Raw genomic sequence first — 18,060 nt, 5'->3', positions numbered from 1 at the left:
TTTAGCACATTTGTCATGGTTTGAGTTATTATTATCATTATTATTATTATTATTATTATTTGCATCATCATCATTATCATTATTGTTGTTACAGTGTGGTATCAAAGCTACAGGGACACCAAGTGCTTCTTTTAGGAAAGAAATCTGATGAAGCACATGGCCTTTTGTGCACTTGAGTCGCTGAGCCATGTTTTCACTGAAACATCTAATTAGCTCACAAGGGTCAATTACGACCCTCAACAATGGCTCATGTGTCATAGCCAAGATACTATCCCAAAAATCAGAGTGCTGCTCGGGGTGAGAGGGTCGAGGTTCCACCTGTGTAATGCAGGCGCCGGTGAAAGCCACGATGACGGCCACGACGTTAACTGTGAGCTGAAACTGCAGGAACTTGGAGATGCTGTCGTAGACGTTACGGCCCCACATCACAGCCTTCACGATGCTGGTGAAGTTGTCGTCGGTCAGGATGATGTCAGAGGCTTCCTTAGCCACGTCAGTCCCAGCAATACCCTGAGGAGAGAGGCAGCAAAAACACCGTGATACAACAAATACTAGCAAATGGCTCTTGCTACTAAAACATTACATCCTTAAAATAAAAGTGTTTCTACACAGAATTGTGCAGAGATTGGTTTGCGACAAATATACGTAGACTGTATATGAGGTGTAATTTACTATTAGTATATTATTTTGCATTTGTTGGTTACGTTATATTGAAAAGGGATTTGAAGGTATACATAAAACTAAGACATTCAATTTATCAAAAAACTATGTAGTAATAAGATCCTACAATCTTCTCGCATTAGCCTCAGACATGTACATACATATTATTGCCCTCACATAAAACTATACCTTCCTGACTCCATATGGTTTAATCTGACTATAAGCATCTTCTAGGGAAGTGACAAGGTCGTCTTCAGGAAATACATGTTTCCCCAGGTAAAAATTTATTCTCCCAGCACAGAGGAACCTGCAGGGCTGTCCCTGCATGAGTGCTGCTGATATTGGCTGAAGATGAGAATAGCGCTACACTGAGCCAGGCAGCCACCAGGAGCCACGGAAACCTGGTGCCAAACCTAACTCCCATCAAATAAACCACACAGAAGCTCCAACGTAGCAACCATCAACTATTATAAATAGGTTTATTAGAACAAAGTAGCTATCAGTTGAACCTTTAATCACACACTAGCAAAGCCGCACCATAGCAAAGCCGACGTCAGCCTTCTTGAGAGCAGGTCCGTCATTGGTTCCGTCACCCGTCACAGCCACCACCTGTCTGGTTCCTCCTACTGTGCTATCAATGATGCCTGAAAAACAAGCACTCGGTCATACCTCCACTAAACGAGTAGAAAGTCGATGACCCAAAAAAGCTATCATTAACAGCATGATGATATTCATGTGTGGAGGCACTGAGCAGACATGCAGGATAATCACTTTCAGATACAGATGTAAGGGCACTAAGGAGTGCTCAGAGCTGTTTTTTAGAGGAAGATTCAGCAACAGTTTGGCTAATGAGGTACTCTGAAATTCCGTTTGTGCAGAATTGAATGAGGCGTCAGTGCCATATTAAAACAGAGCTGCATTAGTCGAAAGCCAGATCTGGGATCAAAAACCAAAAGGCAGTGCAAAAGTGGTGAAAAGGAATCAAAGAAATAGATATGATCCTTTTTACCTCAAAATACCTTAAAAAAAACTTTTTACCTTAAAATACCTAGCATCAACCCAATTTCTGGACTGCAAATAAAAGCATTTATGTTTTCAGGACTACCTTTGACCAGTGTGTGCTTGTCTGTTGGAGAAGAACGGGCCAGTACACGCAGTTTGGGCCAAACCTTGTCCAGACGATCTTGCTCCACCTAGAGGCCAGGAGAACAAAAAATAAATCAATAAAAATAGATTTCACAAGAATGAAGTAGAATCTAAGACAAAAACCTACAGCTGAGCATTGTTTGAATTCATTCCTCATCTGAAGAAGGATCCATGTGTTGCCATTAGAGTTCATGCTTTTTACACTGTCCAAAAGCACACTGATAATGACAGTCTATAGATGTGTTTAATTAAATCTACAATGCCTATCAGCATATAAAAGTATTGGAAACCAGGAAAATGTAAGAGCATCTGACACAGTCTGAAACCCACTCTGTATGTGTTGCACTCTGGGAAAATCGGAAAATGACAAAAAAAAACACTGACAGTCAGAAAACTTTAAGTTTGCAGCCATGTGACCATCACTGATTCAGTCTGCACACTAATAAGAAGGCTTTCCAGAAGACAACAAAACAAACATCACTGAGTTAATCACTGCACGTGCAAGTATTCACTCCCGATGATAAATCCTTAAATTATTTCTGGTGCCCTTAAAAGTCACGTAATTAGTTGAATGGAGTCCAGCTGTGTGCAACTGAAGTGCCACACAGTGATCTCAATAAAAATGCACCTGCTTCTGGCAGGACCCAGTCACATAGCTGAACATACACTGATCAGCGATAACAATGAGCAGAAGTGAATAACTTATCTCCTGATCATGGCACCTGTTAGTGGGTGGGATATATTAGGCAGCAAGTGAACATTTTGTCCTCAAAGTTGATGTGTTAGAAGCAGGCAAAATGGGCAAGCGTAAGGATTTGAGCGAGTTTGACCAAGGAAGGAACAGTGGTGAACCGGCGACAGGGTCATGGACAGCCAAGGCTCACTGATGCAAGTGGGGAGCGAAGACTGGCCCGTGTGGTCCGAAAAAAAAGTTAAGTTATTAAAAGTTAATAATGGTTTTGAAAGACTGTCACTCAAATTGCTAAAAGTTAACGATGGTTCTGATAGAAAAGTGTCAGAATACACCGTGCATGACAGGTCAGGGCTGTTCTGGAAGCAAAAAGGAGACAAGCACAATATTAGGCAGGTGGTCATAATGTTATGAAGCTCTCAAAACAAATCCAGGACAATTTCTGTCAATTCATCAACCAGTTAATACAAATATACCCAGAACTTCCATTAAATCTATGATCACCATTAGCGCTTTTTTTTAAAAAATGGAAAGAATATGGCACAACCTTCACGCTGCCTGGAGAAGTGACTGGGTAAAAAGGGCAATAGTCAGAAAAGCAACCAAAAGATCATAATGTGCAACATTATGCTACCACCACCATGCTTCACATAAGGGTTATAAACAGTGTTAGGTTTACCGCAAGTTCAATTTTGATCTTAATCAGTACATTTTGTCGCACATTTTCACCAAAGTCTTTTGCTAAAGCTGTGCTCACCACTTTTTGCAGATCTGAACAACCCTAACTGATATTTACCACCAGAATTCTGTCCTGGATTTGTTCCAGCTCCTTAGTCTTTGTGACTCTGTTTGTTTAGGTTTGTTCTCTAACAAACCAGCACTGTTATTGCACACGGGTTGACTCCATTCAACTAATTACATGACTATTAATAGCAAATGATTGCACCAGAACTACCCGAGGGGGTTCACAGCAACAGAGGTGAATTCTTAAGCAACTACAATGTCAAGACTTTGTATTTGTAAATATGTTTGCACACAATGAGTCATGACACTCTACATCAGTTTTATTTTAAGATTACACCACAACAAAATGTGGAAATGTTCAAGAAGGGTGAATAGCGAGGGAACCGTGTAAACAAACTGACTTTCAAAATCTGACTACATCAGATAGAGGTGTTATGGAGGAGTATTAGTCTAATATCTTTCACTGATTTTGGCTTAGTGGTTAATATTTGTTAAGCTTCCTCACCTCTCCTTTGTCGTTGCGGATTTGTTGGTTAAACGATTTGCCCTCCAGGCACAGAAAGTCTTCTCCGGGCTGCAGGATGCCACATTTGGTAGCAATGGCACGGGCAGTGTTGATATTGTCACCAGTAACCATGCGCACTGTAATGCCTGCTCTCTGGCACTTAGAGATGGCCTCTGGAACCTATAGAGGAAGAGGGAATCACTAATAGAGTAAATGGAGTAAACAAAAGGTTAAAGGATTAAAAAATCGATGCTGTATGAATCCATATTCACAAGCAGTCTGGGATTTGCCTCCAGGAAGAAACTTGTACTCCAGGCTGATATAAGGATTGGAACGGGGTTATTAAGCTAAGCTATACAGCAGCAGGGCTTCAGAGTTATTGGTCTCAGATCAGTGTGTTGTCTAGCTCTGGGTGGCTTTATGTGTATGAGTGCGGGTCCCTAAATGGTAGGTGGTCAGGGTATTTTAAGTCGCTCTCTGTGTGTCGTCGTGTCAGTCAGCGCTGCTCAATCAGCCGTAGGGCTGCCAACACATGGAGAGGCCAAAGGGTGGTGTGTGTACATGTGTTTGTGCATGTGCATATGTGTGTGTGTGTGTGTGTGTGTGTGTGTACACGAGGCGTGGTACTGTCCTCTGTAATTATCTGAGCTCAATCTTGTGATGAATCACACCATACCCCTTATTAGAACCAATAAGCTCATTTATTTATAGATGATTAAAAAGCTCAGTGTGTGTGCACAATGATGTCAAGCTCAGTCTACTAAACCAATTAATGTCAAAGAAGGTCTTGGATATACTGAATTAGACCTTGAGCTGAATTGATAAAGTCATTACGCTGGGCTGCGACTTCTGGGACATAAACATCCATGACCGATGGTCAATTTAGTTTCATTCCAGAGAAAGAAAAAAAAAACACAAATCGGAAGAATTACAAAAAAAAAAAGCCACAGTTACACATGATGACACACTTGAGAGGAGCTGACATGTAAAACTCTGATTAGCATACCCAGGCTGCTAGCTCTAGAATAATTGATTCAGTTATTCTTACTTATTCTAGTCCCGTAGTCATAAATTAAAAAAAAAATTAAACGACTGTGCACACTATTAATTTTTACTTACGGAGCAGAACGTCATTTGGTCTTTTTCTATTGTTAAAGAAAAATCATTGATTCAAAGCTAAGCAGAAATCACTGATTCTGGAAGTGAGTGCATGCAGAGCCCTCGTTTCAGCTCAATGAGGAGTCTTCCTCAGAATGTGGAACTACGTCTGGAAACGTCTAGAATGTGCCAATAATCTCACGCTACATTTACATTTATAGCATTTGACAGATCTCATTTGATACAACTGAGCAGTTGTGGGTTAAGGGCCTTGCTCAGGGGCAGCACCTGGTGCATTTGATCACATGACCTTCCAATCCGTAGTCCAATGGCCTATGCACTGAGCTACCACTCCTCCCCACTCTATGGTGATATGTTGGACAGTGACATGCAAATGTGCAGCATTGCTAGTCTACACAACCTTTTATCCACACAGTGATCTGTTCCTCTCAGCAATTACACCACTTCTGATGTGTCTACCTAAACCTGTTTCCAGTTAAGTCTGATAAAAGCTAAGGGACTAAAAATAAACTGAATCCATTATAACAGGTCCGGGGTGTAGCCCATCCGTCCACAATTATACCCCCATTACGAGCTGTTAGCGACTAACAGGTTGGGTTCAGCAGAGCAGTGCTTGCATAATGACAGTAAAGAAGCTGCTTTGAAGAGCAAGCTCAACTGGGATTCCTCTTTCGAAGATTGTGCAAGGACAGCGAGGTCATATCCTTAGCTTCAAAAACTACAGAAAAAATATCCATGCAGGCATCTTGGAAAGTCAGTAAAATTCTCACCTCTGGACGGACAGGGTCTTCGATGCCCACCACGCAGATGCAGGTGAGGTCTGTAAGAATATCAGCCTCATTGTCCCAGTTTGGTTCCTCGCCCTTGAATTCCCTAGTAGCTATGCAGATGGTCCTCAAGCCGTCACATGCCATGGGCTCGATCACTTTCTGCACCATCTCATCCCGGTCCTTGGGCTTGAAGACCCGAGGCTGACCTGCAGAGTCCAGGATGTAGGAACACCTGGCACAAACCCCAATACAGAGGGTTTAATATTACACTGCATTAAGTGCTCAAAAAAAGTGCTCAAAACAAATAGTGGTTGCTATCCACTACTATACATAGATATTATCATATAAGGAGAAGAGGACAGAACAGAAGACAGAAAAATCAATAGTGCTTGGGTCCATTAGAAGTGGAGACTACTCCATAACCTGATGTTCCTCACAAACAGAACAGTGAGGATCTAGACAGAAAGACCTGGAAGGAGATGAGAAAAGAAATCTGTGTACTTGCGGAGGATGATCTCGGAGGCGCCTTTGCTGTACATGCGGAATCCTGAGCCGTCTGCGTTTTTCAGCACGGTGCTCATGCTCTTGCGTGATGAATTGAAAGTGTAGACCTTGTAGAGCTTCTCCTCCGGAACCTCGTCGCGGATGGGTTGGTAATCTCGCTTCAGCTCCAGAACCAGTCCCAGAAGGGCACATTCAGTCTTATTTCCCACATGCCTTGGTAGACCACCTTCCTGCTCTGGTGGCTGCAAGAACAAACAAACAAACATACAGTTGAAGAAGGGTGAAGATCTAATAATGTTACTTTGCTTGGTATAATAAAGCTCCAAAACATAGTGAAAAGCACAAATGTGTTTACTAAAAGAAGGGCAAATCATGAGTTTATTTGAACTCAAAAATATGACATTTGACCGGGTGGGCGTGGCCAGTCGAACTGCCAGGATGCTAAGGATGTTCAAGCAAATGAACACGGCACACCTAATTTAAATGCAAACAGAATTTAATCACCTTGTTTGTGTGCTTCCTTTCCTTCCTTTTCAATTTAACTTAAACCAAAATAAACCTTTCCACCAGATATGTCAGGAAAACCTGTGCCAAAATCGAAACATGCGGACCAACTGATCCGCTGTGGCGACCCCAAACAGGAAGCAGCCGAAACAACAACAACATACAACATTTTGGAAATGCTGATGTTCTTTGTCACGCATATGCTAATTAAAGACTAAAAGGGTTGATGAATCCCCTGTAAACTGCAAAGCATGTCTCAGACACCCACAAAACTCCATAAAAGCTAAAGTCCACAGTAGGCTGGAAACACAAAATGAACTGTGAAAGAAATGCAGGTAGGCAGAAGTGGAAGTTATTTTGACTCACATCTCTGCCAATAACAAATAATTAGCTGTGTACTAGCACCCTGAAAAGGTCAAAATGAAGATGTACACAGTTCCCATGTGATCACGGACACCAAGTACATCACACAGGAAAACTGTTGCTTTTAATTTGTTACAAGTGTCCCGGCCGACACGCTAGACCTAAAGTGTGAAGCGTTAAAAGATGAAGCCATGGAAAATGGAACTGATGTATAAAGACAGCTTTCATCCTCTAGGGAAATAACCGTTCCCTCATAAGCAGTGTGTCCTCGTAAGCTGTCAGCTGAGGCGTTTGTTTACAGCGTAGACTTGCCTAGAACTTGCAGAACTAGCATAAAGGATCTGACTTTGTTAAACACTTTAAAGCACTTCTATCAGACGCTCTGAATAAAATGCTGTAAAAGTGAATAAAATAAACAATGTAAACTTGATAATATAATTCAATCCATATCAGGATTGAAATTAAGTACAAATTACGTGATCGAAAGCCAATCAAGTGAGATTTACATGAGTTAGTCTTCTTACATGTAAATTTGTAATGTGAAAAACTATGCAATGATTTAGAAAAGATGCTTTAACTACAGTCAAATTTTGGACTCAACAACAAGGTCCTGGTGAATTAAGGGGCAAAAACTCATTGTATTTTTTTGCCAAAAAAACATCAGATGAGATCATGACTCAGCAGCCAAAATGGCTTCCTCAGTCAGAAACAATAAATACATCAGAAGTCATTAGCTAGTCCAGGAGGTAAATAAATGTTCCAAAGCTTTTGCCCTCTCCATTGCTTTACTTAAACTGATTAGGGGGAAAATGTTCTATGTAATGTGCAAAGTAAAGTTCAACATATAGTGAGCTATAGCAAATAACATACAGTTAACTCCATTAAAACAGACTAAAAGTAACAAACACGTATACTGCCATTATACTCTATAACAACTTTACAAATGTAGCGTATTGTGTTATGTCCTTGCTTTGCATTTCAAAGATATGAATCAAGTCTGACTAGTGCCTTTATGTTTTAGTTTAGTGATGCATCTGTGCTAGCATGGGTGCTGACAGCTTTGTGGCAAACGTGTTCATTCTTGGTCAGTGTTTCCACATACCTGCGCGCTCTTTTATGTGAAAACGTCTGTGTATACAACCCATGTGTTTTATCTATCTCTAGTAAAAACTGATCTCTTGATTCTGCATCCTTGTATCTCTGCTGATGTGTGTAGAGCAGCAGGGTAGGGGATGTGAAGCGATTAACTCACGCTGTAGTTACATGCGGCATGAAGAGCGTTAGCTAAACGTCACATAAAAACTTGTTTCAACTTATGTTCCAATAGACATGAAATTTGCTTTTAAGAAGACTTGGCTACTAATTCATACATGTGCCATATTTCAACTCTTGTATAAACATTCAGGATCAGTGCTGATACAATCAAACGTTCAGCATTGGAAAGGGATGCTCCCATTAAAGCAGTTTCCATGAGGGATATGGGACACATAACTTAACTAGTCTGTTCATATATTGCAGGTAACTGCAAATATTTACACTGACCACAAGCAAAAACACACTTAGAAGTCATGCTAAAGGGTGGAAGGAAAGTAAAAACATATATACAGGGTGAGGGAGTCACGGCTGCTCTCAATCTGATGCGAAGGACAAAAGGACGCAGGAGTCAATTAGTTACACAGAGCGCAAGAAAGTAGAGGCAAAAAAAAAAATTGGCTTGGACTGAAAACATTCACTTGAGTGTCTTCCTCCAGGCCACAGTTCTCATTAAGACATTAAAAGCTGACATATTGCCAAAAACACTTCAAGAGCTGACCCTCTTCAAGGTTAACCCATAAACTACATGCAACATTTTTACAGATTTCTAGCTAAGTAGGAGAGCATGTTTAAAAAAGACACATTTGTGCAACTAAAAATGGCTCTCCAGGAATATACATAAAAAAATGTATTTAAAACCAAAAACAAATAATATTGAAAAACAAATCAATTAATTGATGATTGAAAAGAGTATATTTTTCAACAGTTTAGATTTATAATTACATTATTTCATGCGATCGACCTCCAATTATCTACAAAAAGAAAAGAAAAGAAGCAATGAAAGCGAACCGATTAAAACAAACCAATGAGCCAATATTTAATAATAGATTCTGAACAATAAATTCCCTGTTACTAAACAATGACTAAATGCACAAAAGACAAATACAGGGTGAGTAAGTCCTGGCTGCACTCACTGCCTCAATCTTAACTCAGTGCACAGAGAGTGTGTTTATCAAGAACGATTTTCACCCACGAGTGCCTCATTATCCTCATCAGAAACACTGCCATGACTAATTATTTAACCAGCCGTTAATGCCGCTGTAGTGTCCTGTGGTGAGATTCCTTTAGACTTTAAGAGGACACAATTTTTTTTTATATATACGCGCACACACATGAATCACAGTTCTGAGCAGATCAGAAGTTCAGGTAATTTTCAACCAGCCGTCATTCAAATCACAGGTTGATATGGATGTGTTCGCACCGATACTGGTTTCTATAGTAACAACTCATGCAGCACAGAGACTGGTACTAATAGCTGGTGCTTCACTATAATCTAAGGTTTATAAGGAAAGGATTAAGAATTGTGCTAATAACTAAGTGTTAATATGGTAAAGTTTATTGTTTATGTAAGATGTTTATTTAATATTTCTATCAAGAGTATCAGGATCTGTGCTTTATAAGAATCCTGGTTTCTCTCCAACATGCCAAGCTGCGTCCAATTAACTTCAAGAAGGCAGGTGAGGTTTATAGGCGCTAAAATGGAAGTGATAGCAGGAACTAACATGTTTCATGGACATTCCACAGCACTGATTGTAACTTTACTCACTAGCCACTTTATCAGAAACAACTGGACATCTGCTCAAAAAACATCTAGTGTTCAGAGAGGTCAAAGGGGAACGGACAGAGAGGTTCGAGCCAACGGGAAAACTACTGGGTTTCAAATAAGCACTACAACCATGTAGAATGTCTCTCAGAAACTGGACTGCTGAAGATTGGAAAACTCTGTGTAGTCTTGTTGCGATGAGCCTGTGTCCACTAGCTTCAGTTTCAGGATGACAAAAAAAAAATAAAGCAAGTTGTGGAATCTGTGGAAAACAGAAGCGGTACATGCTGTTGGAGCATAACTATCTTTGACTCGGTAACAGCTTCCTTTCCTGTAAAGGAACATCCTGTTAAGTTTTTTTCAGACTTACAGACTAAATAGCAGTGCCACCAGTTTCGGTAATTCGTCATTTAAAATGACATCGGCTAGGAAACTGTTGTTGAGATGATAACAAGGCTGGTGTGCTGCAATGTAAATAACTGAATAAATACAGGCTTTATTCCTTAAAAGTAGTATATCCTATTTGATGAAGAATAATGCAGCCATATCTGAAAGCATGAAAGTCTGCATACAAACCAACAATTTTAAAAAACTCTCTCACCAGGATCTTAGTAGTGTAGGCCGAGTTGATGGAGATGCTGTTAACCATCAGCTCCAGAGTCTCAGGGTTGATGGCGTCAGGTTCCGGAACCTTCTTGTAGTGTGTGTCACCTATGTAGGCCTGGACCACGGTCATGCGGTTCATGGTGAGAGTGCCGGTCTTATCAGAACAGATGGCTGTGGCATTGCCCATGGTCTCGCAGGCATCCAGGTGCCTCACCAGGTTGTTGTCTTTCATCATTTTCTGTTGAAAAAACAGAGCGTGACCCAGTTAGAGCAGAGCGATGGCCCTCGGCAACAGGTTCAATTCCAGGTTACATGTGAGTCAATGAGTTAGTGGAGAAACATACTTCATATGCTTAAGATCTCTGTCTTTAATGTAGCTTTAGCAATGCCGTCAGTCAAGCTGCTCTAAAGCACATCAAAAATAAATTGACACGTACCAGTTAACTTCAAACACGCTGTAACATTTAATAAGGTTTTTATATTTAGCTCGCGCAAATGTGTGGCCAATTTGGTAATTTAGTCATTCAAATTGCAGATGAGATTGTTCATGAACATCCACTAGGAGTATGTAGATATTACTGTCTGCTGTAACAAAGAACAAGGATGGTCTATGCAAGCTAAATAACTGAATAGAGCTAGTAACTGTAATAAGAGAATTCAATTTAATTCTATAGCACTTTTAACAAGTTTTACAGAAGTATAGAAAAAATTCTAAAGTTAAGTTACTATTTTAGAATAAAGGTAGTAAATTGGGTAGTAAACTGTAGTGCAGTGGCCAGGGGGAAGGGGTCGACATTGTAGCTGAGAAAAGCTGAAGGAAGTTATGACAGTAAATATGTATAAGTTATATACACCTGTTTATACCACATACAGCTTATATCAGTAGCAAGCCAGCTAGACGGCTGCAGTTAATAAAGTTAATGTGTAATATGATGTATTATATCAGTGTGATTAGTTTACAGGCTTTGGTTGAATCCTATAGAAGACTTTCACAAACAGTAGTCAGGCCCTTTGGATTCCATCAAAAAAGAAAAAATAAATCATGATTTTCAAATGTTTGATCGCAGAAAGCAACCCAAAAATCAAGCATTTGGAGCAGCTTTCATTTTTTTCCTCAAAATTATCGTTGATTTTCCACAGCGGGCCTGTTGTGTGACATGACATGACAATGCATATTCTGACAATTATGCAATGCATAATTGTCTTGCCTGGTAGGAGTCCTGTGCTTATAGTTTCACCAATTCATGAAGTTTTCTGAATAAAAAGGCACAAAATCTCTGCAAACTGCACTGCAAATATTGAAAAATAATTCAGCAAAACAGTTTTTGTCCACCACAGTACCCCAAGAAATTCCTGATATTATTTATAACAATATATTGTATATAAAATTCACATTATAACACACTGATAAATAAGCTGAAATGAAACAGTTAACTGCTTTTGGGTTTGAACGTACAGCTCTCACTTCCCTCTTTTGCCATTTTATCAGCTGTGTCTAAGATGTACTCACTGCAGGTGATAAATTATTTAGAGAACCTGGAGAAAGACTGAGCACCTGACCATAACAGATGTTGGGTTACTGTTCAGCCTTAAACCTGATTTACAGCTGAGCTTTACCATCTCCTCTTTGATTATTTTTTACAGTGTCAATGGCAGCTGCTTTGACGTGTCACATTTTTTATAATGTCTGGGGGGAAAAAAACGGAGCTGCTACACTGGCAGTGTGCAAATTAGAACTACTGTTAGACTAGTTTCCAGTGACAGAGGGTAAATGACTGCTTCCCTGCCAATAAATAGAATACTGTATGAAACAAAAACACAGTTCTGATCTGGTATCATGCGTGAACAAAATGCCTGAACATTTTTACCAAAGTGCTCTTATTTTTGATGATGCATTCTTAGATAATTACACAAACACTGTATGCGTCTTCGATTTAACAAGGTTAATAACGCTTATGTACATTATGAGACAAACTCAAACTACAGCTGCTGAAATATCTGAGATACAGAACATGAAAATAAAATGCATATGTATACCGACCAGGTATAACATTATGAACACCTGCCTAATATTGTGTTGGTCTCTCCTTTGCTCCTTTACAGCCTTGATCTGTCATGTATTCTGACACCCTTCTATCAGAACCAGCATTAACTTCTTCAGCAATTTGAGCAACAGTAGCTCATCTGTTGGATCGGATCACACGGGCCAGCCTTCACTCCCCACATGCATCAATGAGGCTTGGCCGCCCTGTCACCGGTTCACTACAGTTCCTTCCTTGGACCACTTTTGATAGATACTGACCACTGCAGACTGGGAACACCCAACAAGAGCTGCAGTTTTGGAGATGTTCTGATCCAGTCATCTGGCCATCACAATTTGGCCCTTGTCAAACTCGCTCAAATCCTTACGCTTGCCCATTTTTCCTGCTTCAGTACAAAATGTTCACTTGCTGCCTAATATATCCCACCCACTTACAGGTGCCATGATGAGGAGATAATCATTGGTATTCACTTCACCGGCCAGTGGTCATAATGTTATGCTTGATTATAAATGTTATATGTGACTGTTCATCCAGTGCATACAGATAATCCTCTACTGTATTAAAAACATGCTTTAGATGTAGTCACTCAAGAACTAAACCTAATACTTTTCAATATATAAAGCTTAAACAAATATAGCCTCTTTTCTTTACTGTCCCAGAAAATGTCACCCCACCTCAGGACCTCCTTATAACATGTTCATGTAGATTCTACAGAGCTGATCCTGTCCCTGCACTAGGAATCGAGTCGTTTCTATAGTGATTCAGTTCTGCGAGTTTAAAGTCAAATAGAAAGTTAGACGACACTGTTTATTATGCAGGAAATGGCTGAGAGTCAGGCATTAAGCCAAATCCAGACACTCTATACTCAATCAATTTAATAGTGAGATAGACCTTTCTTCTACTTTTTTCCCCCTCTCACTGCAAATGAGAGCCATTTATCAAATTGATATGAAGTCATTTAGTCATAAAAATCGCCTGCAGAAACATTAACTCAATGTTGTATCCAGGAAAATCCAAAATTAGTTATCAAACTCAATAAATCAGCTATGATCACTCCTGAATGTGTGTTAATTTTCATTAGAATTGTGAACTTTGAATGATGTGCTTCAAATCATAACTGAGGAGTGTAAACAAATACGAATATGAATTACGACAAATAAGAGTAGTCGTTTATCACACTTAAGATTTAGCACACTCCATACAAAGGAGGCACTCTTTCACTGTTTAGTATGCACTAATTCAATGCTGCTATTGTAAGTGTATAAAAATCTTCTTTCTGCTTACAAACTGTTTCATTTGCAAAATACAGTCTGCACACTGGTCAGCACTATTAGAAGTATCTATCCTGTATTGTATTGTCTGTCTGCACTGTTTGTACTTAAACCACTTGAGCTACCACCACCACCCCCACATATGGCTGAAATGACAATAAAAGCTTCTTGACTTGACACATTAGGGCCCAGTGGCGTGAGCACACTATTAGGCTCCTACCCCTAAATGTGAGTGCAAACGGAATCAGCTGTCTGTTAGAGATTTGCATAATTCATTATGGATGGAAGAATTTTGGAAAAACCTGTAATAACGTCACTGTTGTTAGGCTCACCTTGACGGAGTAGGCGAGTGAAATGGTGACAGCGAGCGGAAGCCCTTCAGGAACTGCGACCACCAGCACGGTCACACCAATGATAAAGAACTTGACAAAGTACTGAATGTAGATGGGTGTGCATTCAGCCTTCCATTCTCGCCCCTGCACCCCGAACGTATCAATCACAAAGTACAAGATGAGGATGATGACGGTCACGGCAGACATGATGAGTCCTGCAGAGAAGAAAAGCACTTAAAGGACAGTACAGCCCTAGAGGTAGGGAATGTGCAGGAAACTGTGTTTGCTGACTTCTTCTTAGCCTCAAAATGTTAACAGCTGAATCTGATTTTATTACGACGTGCTGTAGAAAGGGAGAATTATATCAAGCCTGGCTTAAAGGCATGGGCCTGTTTTTATGCTCGTTGACACTGTTTCTTTACACAGTAAGTTAAATAAATGCAATGAACCAGGAGAGAGCATGACAAATGAACACATTTGCTGAGTTTGTGTGTTCAGGATAATGCAAACAAGCAGCTGGTTCATGTATAACCTCCCAGGAACTAATTAATATAAATATTCTATGTAGTACAAAATAACAGGAGAGCTTTCATTTTGGCCAACTCTTGTCACGCTGGGAAGCGATTATTATGTTAAATGTAATTCTACTCTGATAAACGTCCGCTTCTTTCCACACTGTTAATTTACCTCAGCAAAAAGTCCAGCTGGAACATGTCGGAATAATATAATTGTATTAGACTGATTACAAATGGGTTTGGTTTAGATTCCCAGACCTGCTTTTCCGATCTGCACAGCCAGTCTGGTCAGCTTGCCCTGCAGTACAGACTTCTCCTTTTTGGTGACGTTGACCTTCTTCACCTCTTTCTCCTCTTTCTCCTCGCATTCAACTCCCTCCTCACTCTTCAGAGGCTGGATCTCCAGAGCGATGCCGTCCTGGGTCTTAGCTGCAGGAGAAAGAAATGGGAATGAAGGAAGCATGCAAACAAAAAAAGAGAAACAAAAAAAGAGAAACAAATGAACAAACAAATAAAAAAACAAATAAAAGAGAAGACATGAAGGGCAGAGGGGAAACAATAGGCAGTTCAGTGATGACTAGAAGTCAAAGAGAGCCAGAAACACTTGTGGATATTAATGGAATGACTCAGAGCTTGCTTAGAACACACTATTATTAACAGGTTATTAAAGAAAGTTACTTCTGAACATGAATTGAATATTAATAATCAATAATCAATCATTCAAAGCACAATAATAAACATTCCTATTAACCCTGCTTTGTATTAAGGACACTACAGGTCAGTGATATGCTACAGACTGAGGCTTTGTAGACTATACATTGCATTATATTTATACTGAATATACAAACATAATATTTAGGCTTTTTATTTTTATCTTCACACATTCTACGAAATTCAAACAGTTATCTTAATGAGATCTTTCGAAAAGGCCAACTTCATTTTGCATTTCTGCTCAGGAGATGGTGAGTTTAACATCTTATCTATTCACTGTGGAATGACTTTCCACAATTCATCCACTCTACTCTTACACTATTGGGTGACTGAGTGCTGCCTCATTTAACCTAACCCAATTACTCATTTTCGAGACTGAGATTGGGGACCAGGCACTGAACGAAAGATAGATATGATCAGGGTAAAACCCCTTTCACAAGAACACTTATCGCTGTATCTTGAAGTTCGACTGTCATAATTCAATTATTCCTCAGACAGACCTATTGCGTTACTGGACGTCTGACTAAAATAGAAGCATAATGGGATCTAAGATCCAATTTAGGCTTTTTGCTATGGTCAAACATTGATCCCACCCCCCAATTTCCTTCCCGTCTCTGCAGTCAGGGCTGCTGGATAACCTAGAGCCCCACTACAGCAGTGTAAAATTATCCTGGAGCGTCATTTCCAATACTGAAATGGTAGCATATGAAAATGAATGAGTCCCCAAGTAAAACAAGGCACTTGAAAGTAATACAAGGCACCCTGAAAGCTGAGACTGACGGACTGACAGCACGCATGACAAGGAGGGAAGGGGACGAGGGTGTTATAGACTCGACAAAATCCAGACTCAATAAATAAATTAATTAAAAAATAAATTAATGAAAATTAAAAATTAATCAGGAAAAACAAAACCCACAACCAGATATACAGTAAGCACAAAACAATGATCAAGAGGAAGAAAAAGCAGAAAATCTGGAGATTGATTTTGTTTTATTTCTTTTTAATTAAAACTAATGCAGAGAGAGAGAGAGAGAGAAAGAGAGAGAAAGAGAGAGAGAGAGAGAGAAAGAGAGAGAGAGAGAGAGAGAGAGAGAGAGAGAGAGAGAGAGAGAGAGAGAGAGAGAGTATTCACACAGTGAATGTGGGATACGGTGTACGAGACAGCATGGGTTCCTGAGCACACCCTAGAAGAAGGCAACAGTGAGACACACACAAAAAAAAGAAAGAAAGAAAGATAAAAAAAAAAAAAGAAAAAACAAGAAATAGATAAAAAATAAACGACTTACAGCCCACCAATTTGGCAAAGGGTGCAACTCCCACACGGTCGACCCCAGAGCTTTAATTCAGGATATACAATGAATGAATGCAGGCGTAACAATGACTTTGTGAAAAACTGCAGAAGTATGCAAGTCTAAGGATTCTATACAACTCTCTGCTATGTGGGTTCTGAGAGTGATTCTGTCTGAAGCAGATGCTCTGTCCACAATTGCAGACAGGAAGTGGGCGGAGTCTGTGCAGGGAAGCTGCACCCTTTAACACTGAATAATATTTGACGTATGTTTCTCAAACCTGAGCTAAGACCTGCTGTGCACACACACTGCACACATCACACTGCTCTACTCCATTCTGAAGCACATTTGGTGCAAATTTCTTGGTTGAGTCTGTATTTTCATTTTTCTTGTAAGAAGTTAGTGGGTGCTTGCTATGCTGACATCAGCGTCCTGTGTGTGCATGTGTGTGTAAAATCTAAACCATATGAGATAATAGGCTTCACTGCTCCTTAAAATAAAAGAGCAACAGCTTCCCTTCTCTCTCATCATTTTCCAGCACAGTGGATGTTTTGGGGCTTATGGTGGAAAAGTCCACTCTGAATCACGTTAAATATGTTTATATTAAAATGTCTGTAATACACTTTGGGATTCTGGGGCTAATTTGTTGGTTAAAGCGTTGGATACGGCTCTGCTGCAGCACATGAGAGTTGCACTCTTTCACAGGTAAAGCGAGGTGGGAAGAAGCTCCCATACGTTCAGCAGGAAGAGAGTCAAAGCAACAGCGTGTGTGAGAGAGAGAGAGAGAGAGAGAGAGAAAGCTAGAGTGAGGTGAGTGAGTGAGATTAACACGAGACTCCAAGACTTGTCGCTGAATGGGAGGGAAAGGGGGAAAGGAGGGGAAGGAGGGGAAAGAGGGAAAGGGGGGCTGGGGGTTACCTTTGTTGCGATTTTCAGGGGCTCCTTGTTTTTTACCTGTTCAGAACGAGAGAGAGAGGGCGGAGGACTGATATATAACATGGATTAAAGTAAATGAACCAGACACAAATCAAAAAGAAAACAAGGATTCAAAAACAGGATCGAAATAAATTAATACAACTTCACAAGTGTGAGTGCGGGCTAAAATGTGTCATCTCAAGAAACAACAGTCATCGCTTTTCATTTTTAATTGTAGTCATAGGCATTTTGCAGAAGAATTACCAAGCCGTTTTTAGAATGTATAAAAGTTATTGCCTCTGTTCTTGGTCTGGATTAGAAGTTTAACTCTAGCTGATGTCTTGCTCTGGATACACCAGCCAATAATCAGGCCTTTACTTTTAGGAGCAATTGTATAATCGCTAATGTAGAATGGGATAAACATGTCTGAATGTGTTAAAGTATTTCTTTCGGGGATGTGTTGCTACAATGCAATATTCGGCTCAAGAAATCAAGATGTACCTTGAGCTGGTTTTC

The 18,060-nt window shown here is 40.0% G+C and overlaps 1 protein-coding gene across 1 annotated transcript in view; it reads right to left on the bottom strand.

The window, feature by feature from the left end:
- The window catches only part of atp2b4 (ATPase plasma membrane Ca2+ transporting 4), a 111,530-nt gene that overhangs the window by 22,001 nt on the left and 71,469 nt on the right, over positions 1 to 18,060 (bottom strand). The window contains 10 exon segments of the mRNA XM_058372830.1: positions 319 to 510; positions 1,198 to 1,304; positions 1,766 to 1,853; positions 3,747 to 3,926; positions 5,636 to 5,867; positions 6,137 to 6,381; positions 10,465 to 10,707; positions 14,115 to 14,329; positions 14,888 to 15,058; positions 17,548 to 17,583. Coding sequence (XP_058228813.1) covers positions 319 to 510; positions 1,198 to 1,304; positions 1,766 to 1,853; positions 3,747 to 3,926; positions 5,636 to 5,867; positions 6,137 to 6,381; positions 10,465 to 10,707; positions 14,115 to 14,329; positions 14,888 to 15,058; positions 17,548 to 17,583 — 1,709 coding nt within the window.

Source organism: Hemibagrus wyckioides, linkage group LG21 (assembly GCF_019097595.1).
Source record: "Hemibagrus wyckioides isolate EC202008001 linkage group LG21, SWU_Hwy_1.0, whole genome shotgun sequence".
NCBI lineage: Eukaryota > Metazoa > Chordata > Actinopteri > Siluriformes > Bagridae > Hemibagrus > Hemibagrus wyckioides.
This window is presented reverse-complemented; position numbering and strand designations above follow the sequence as displayed.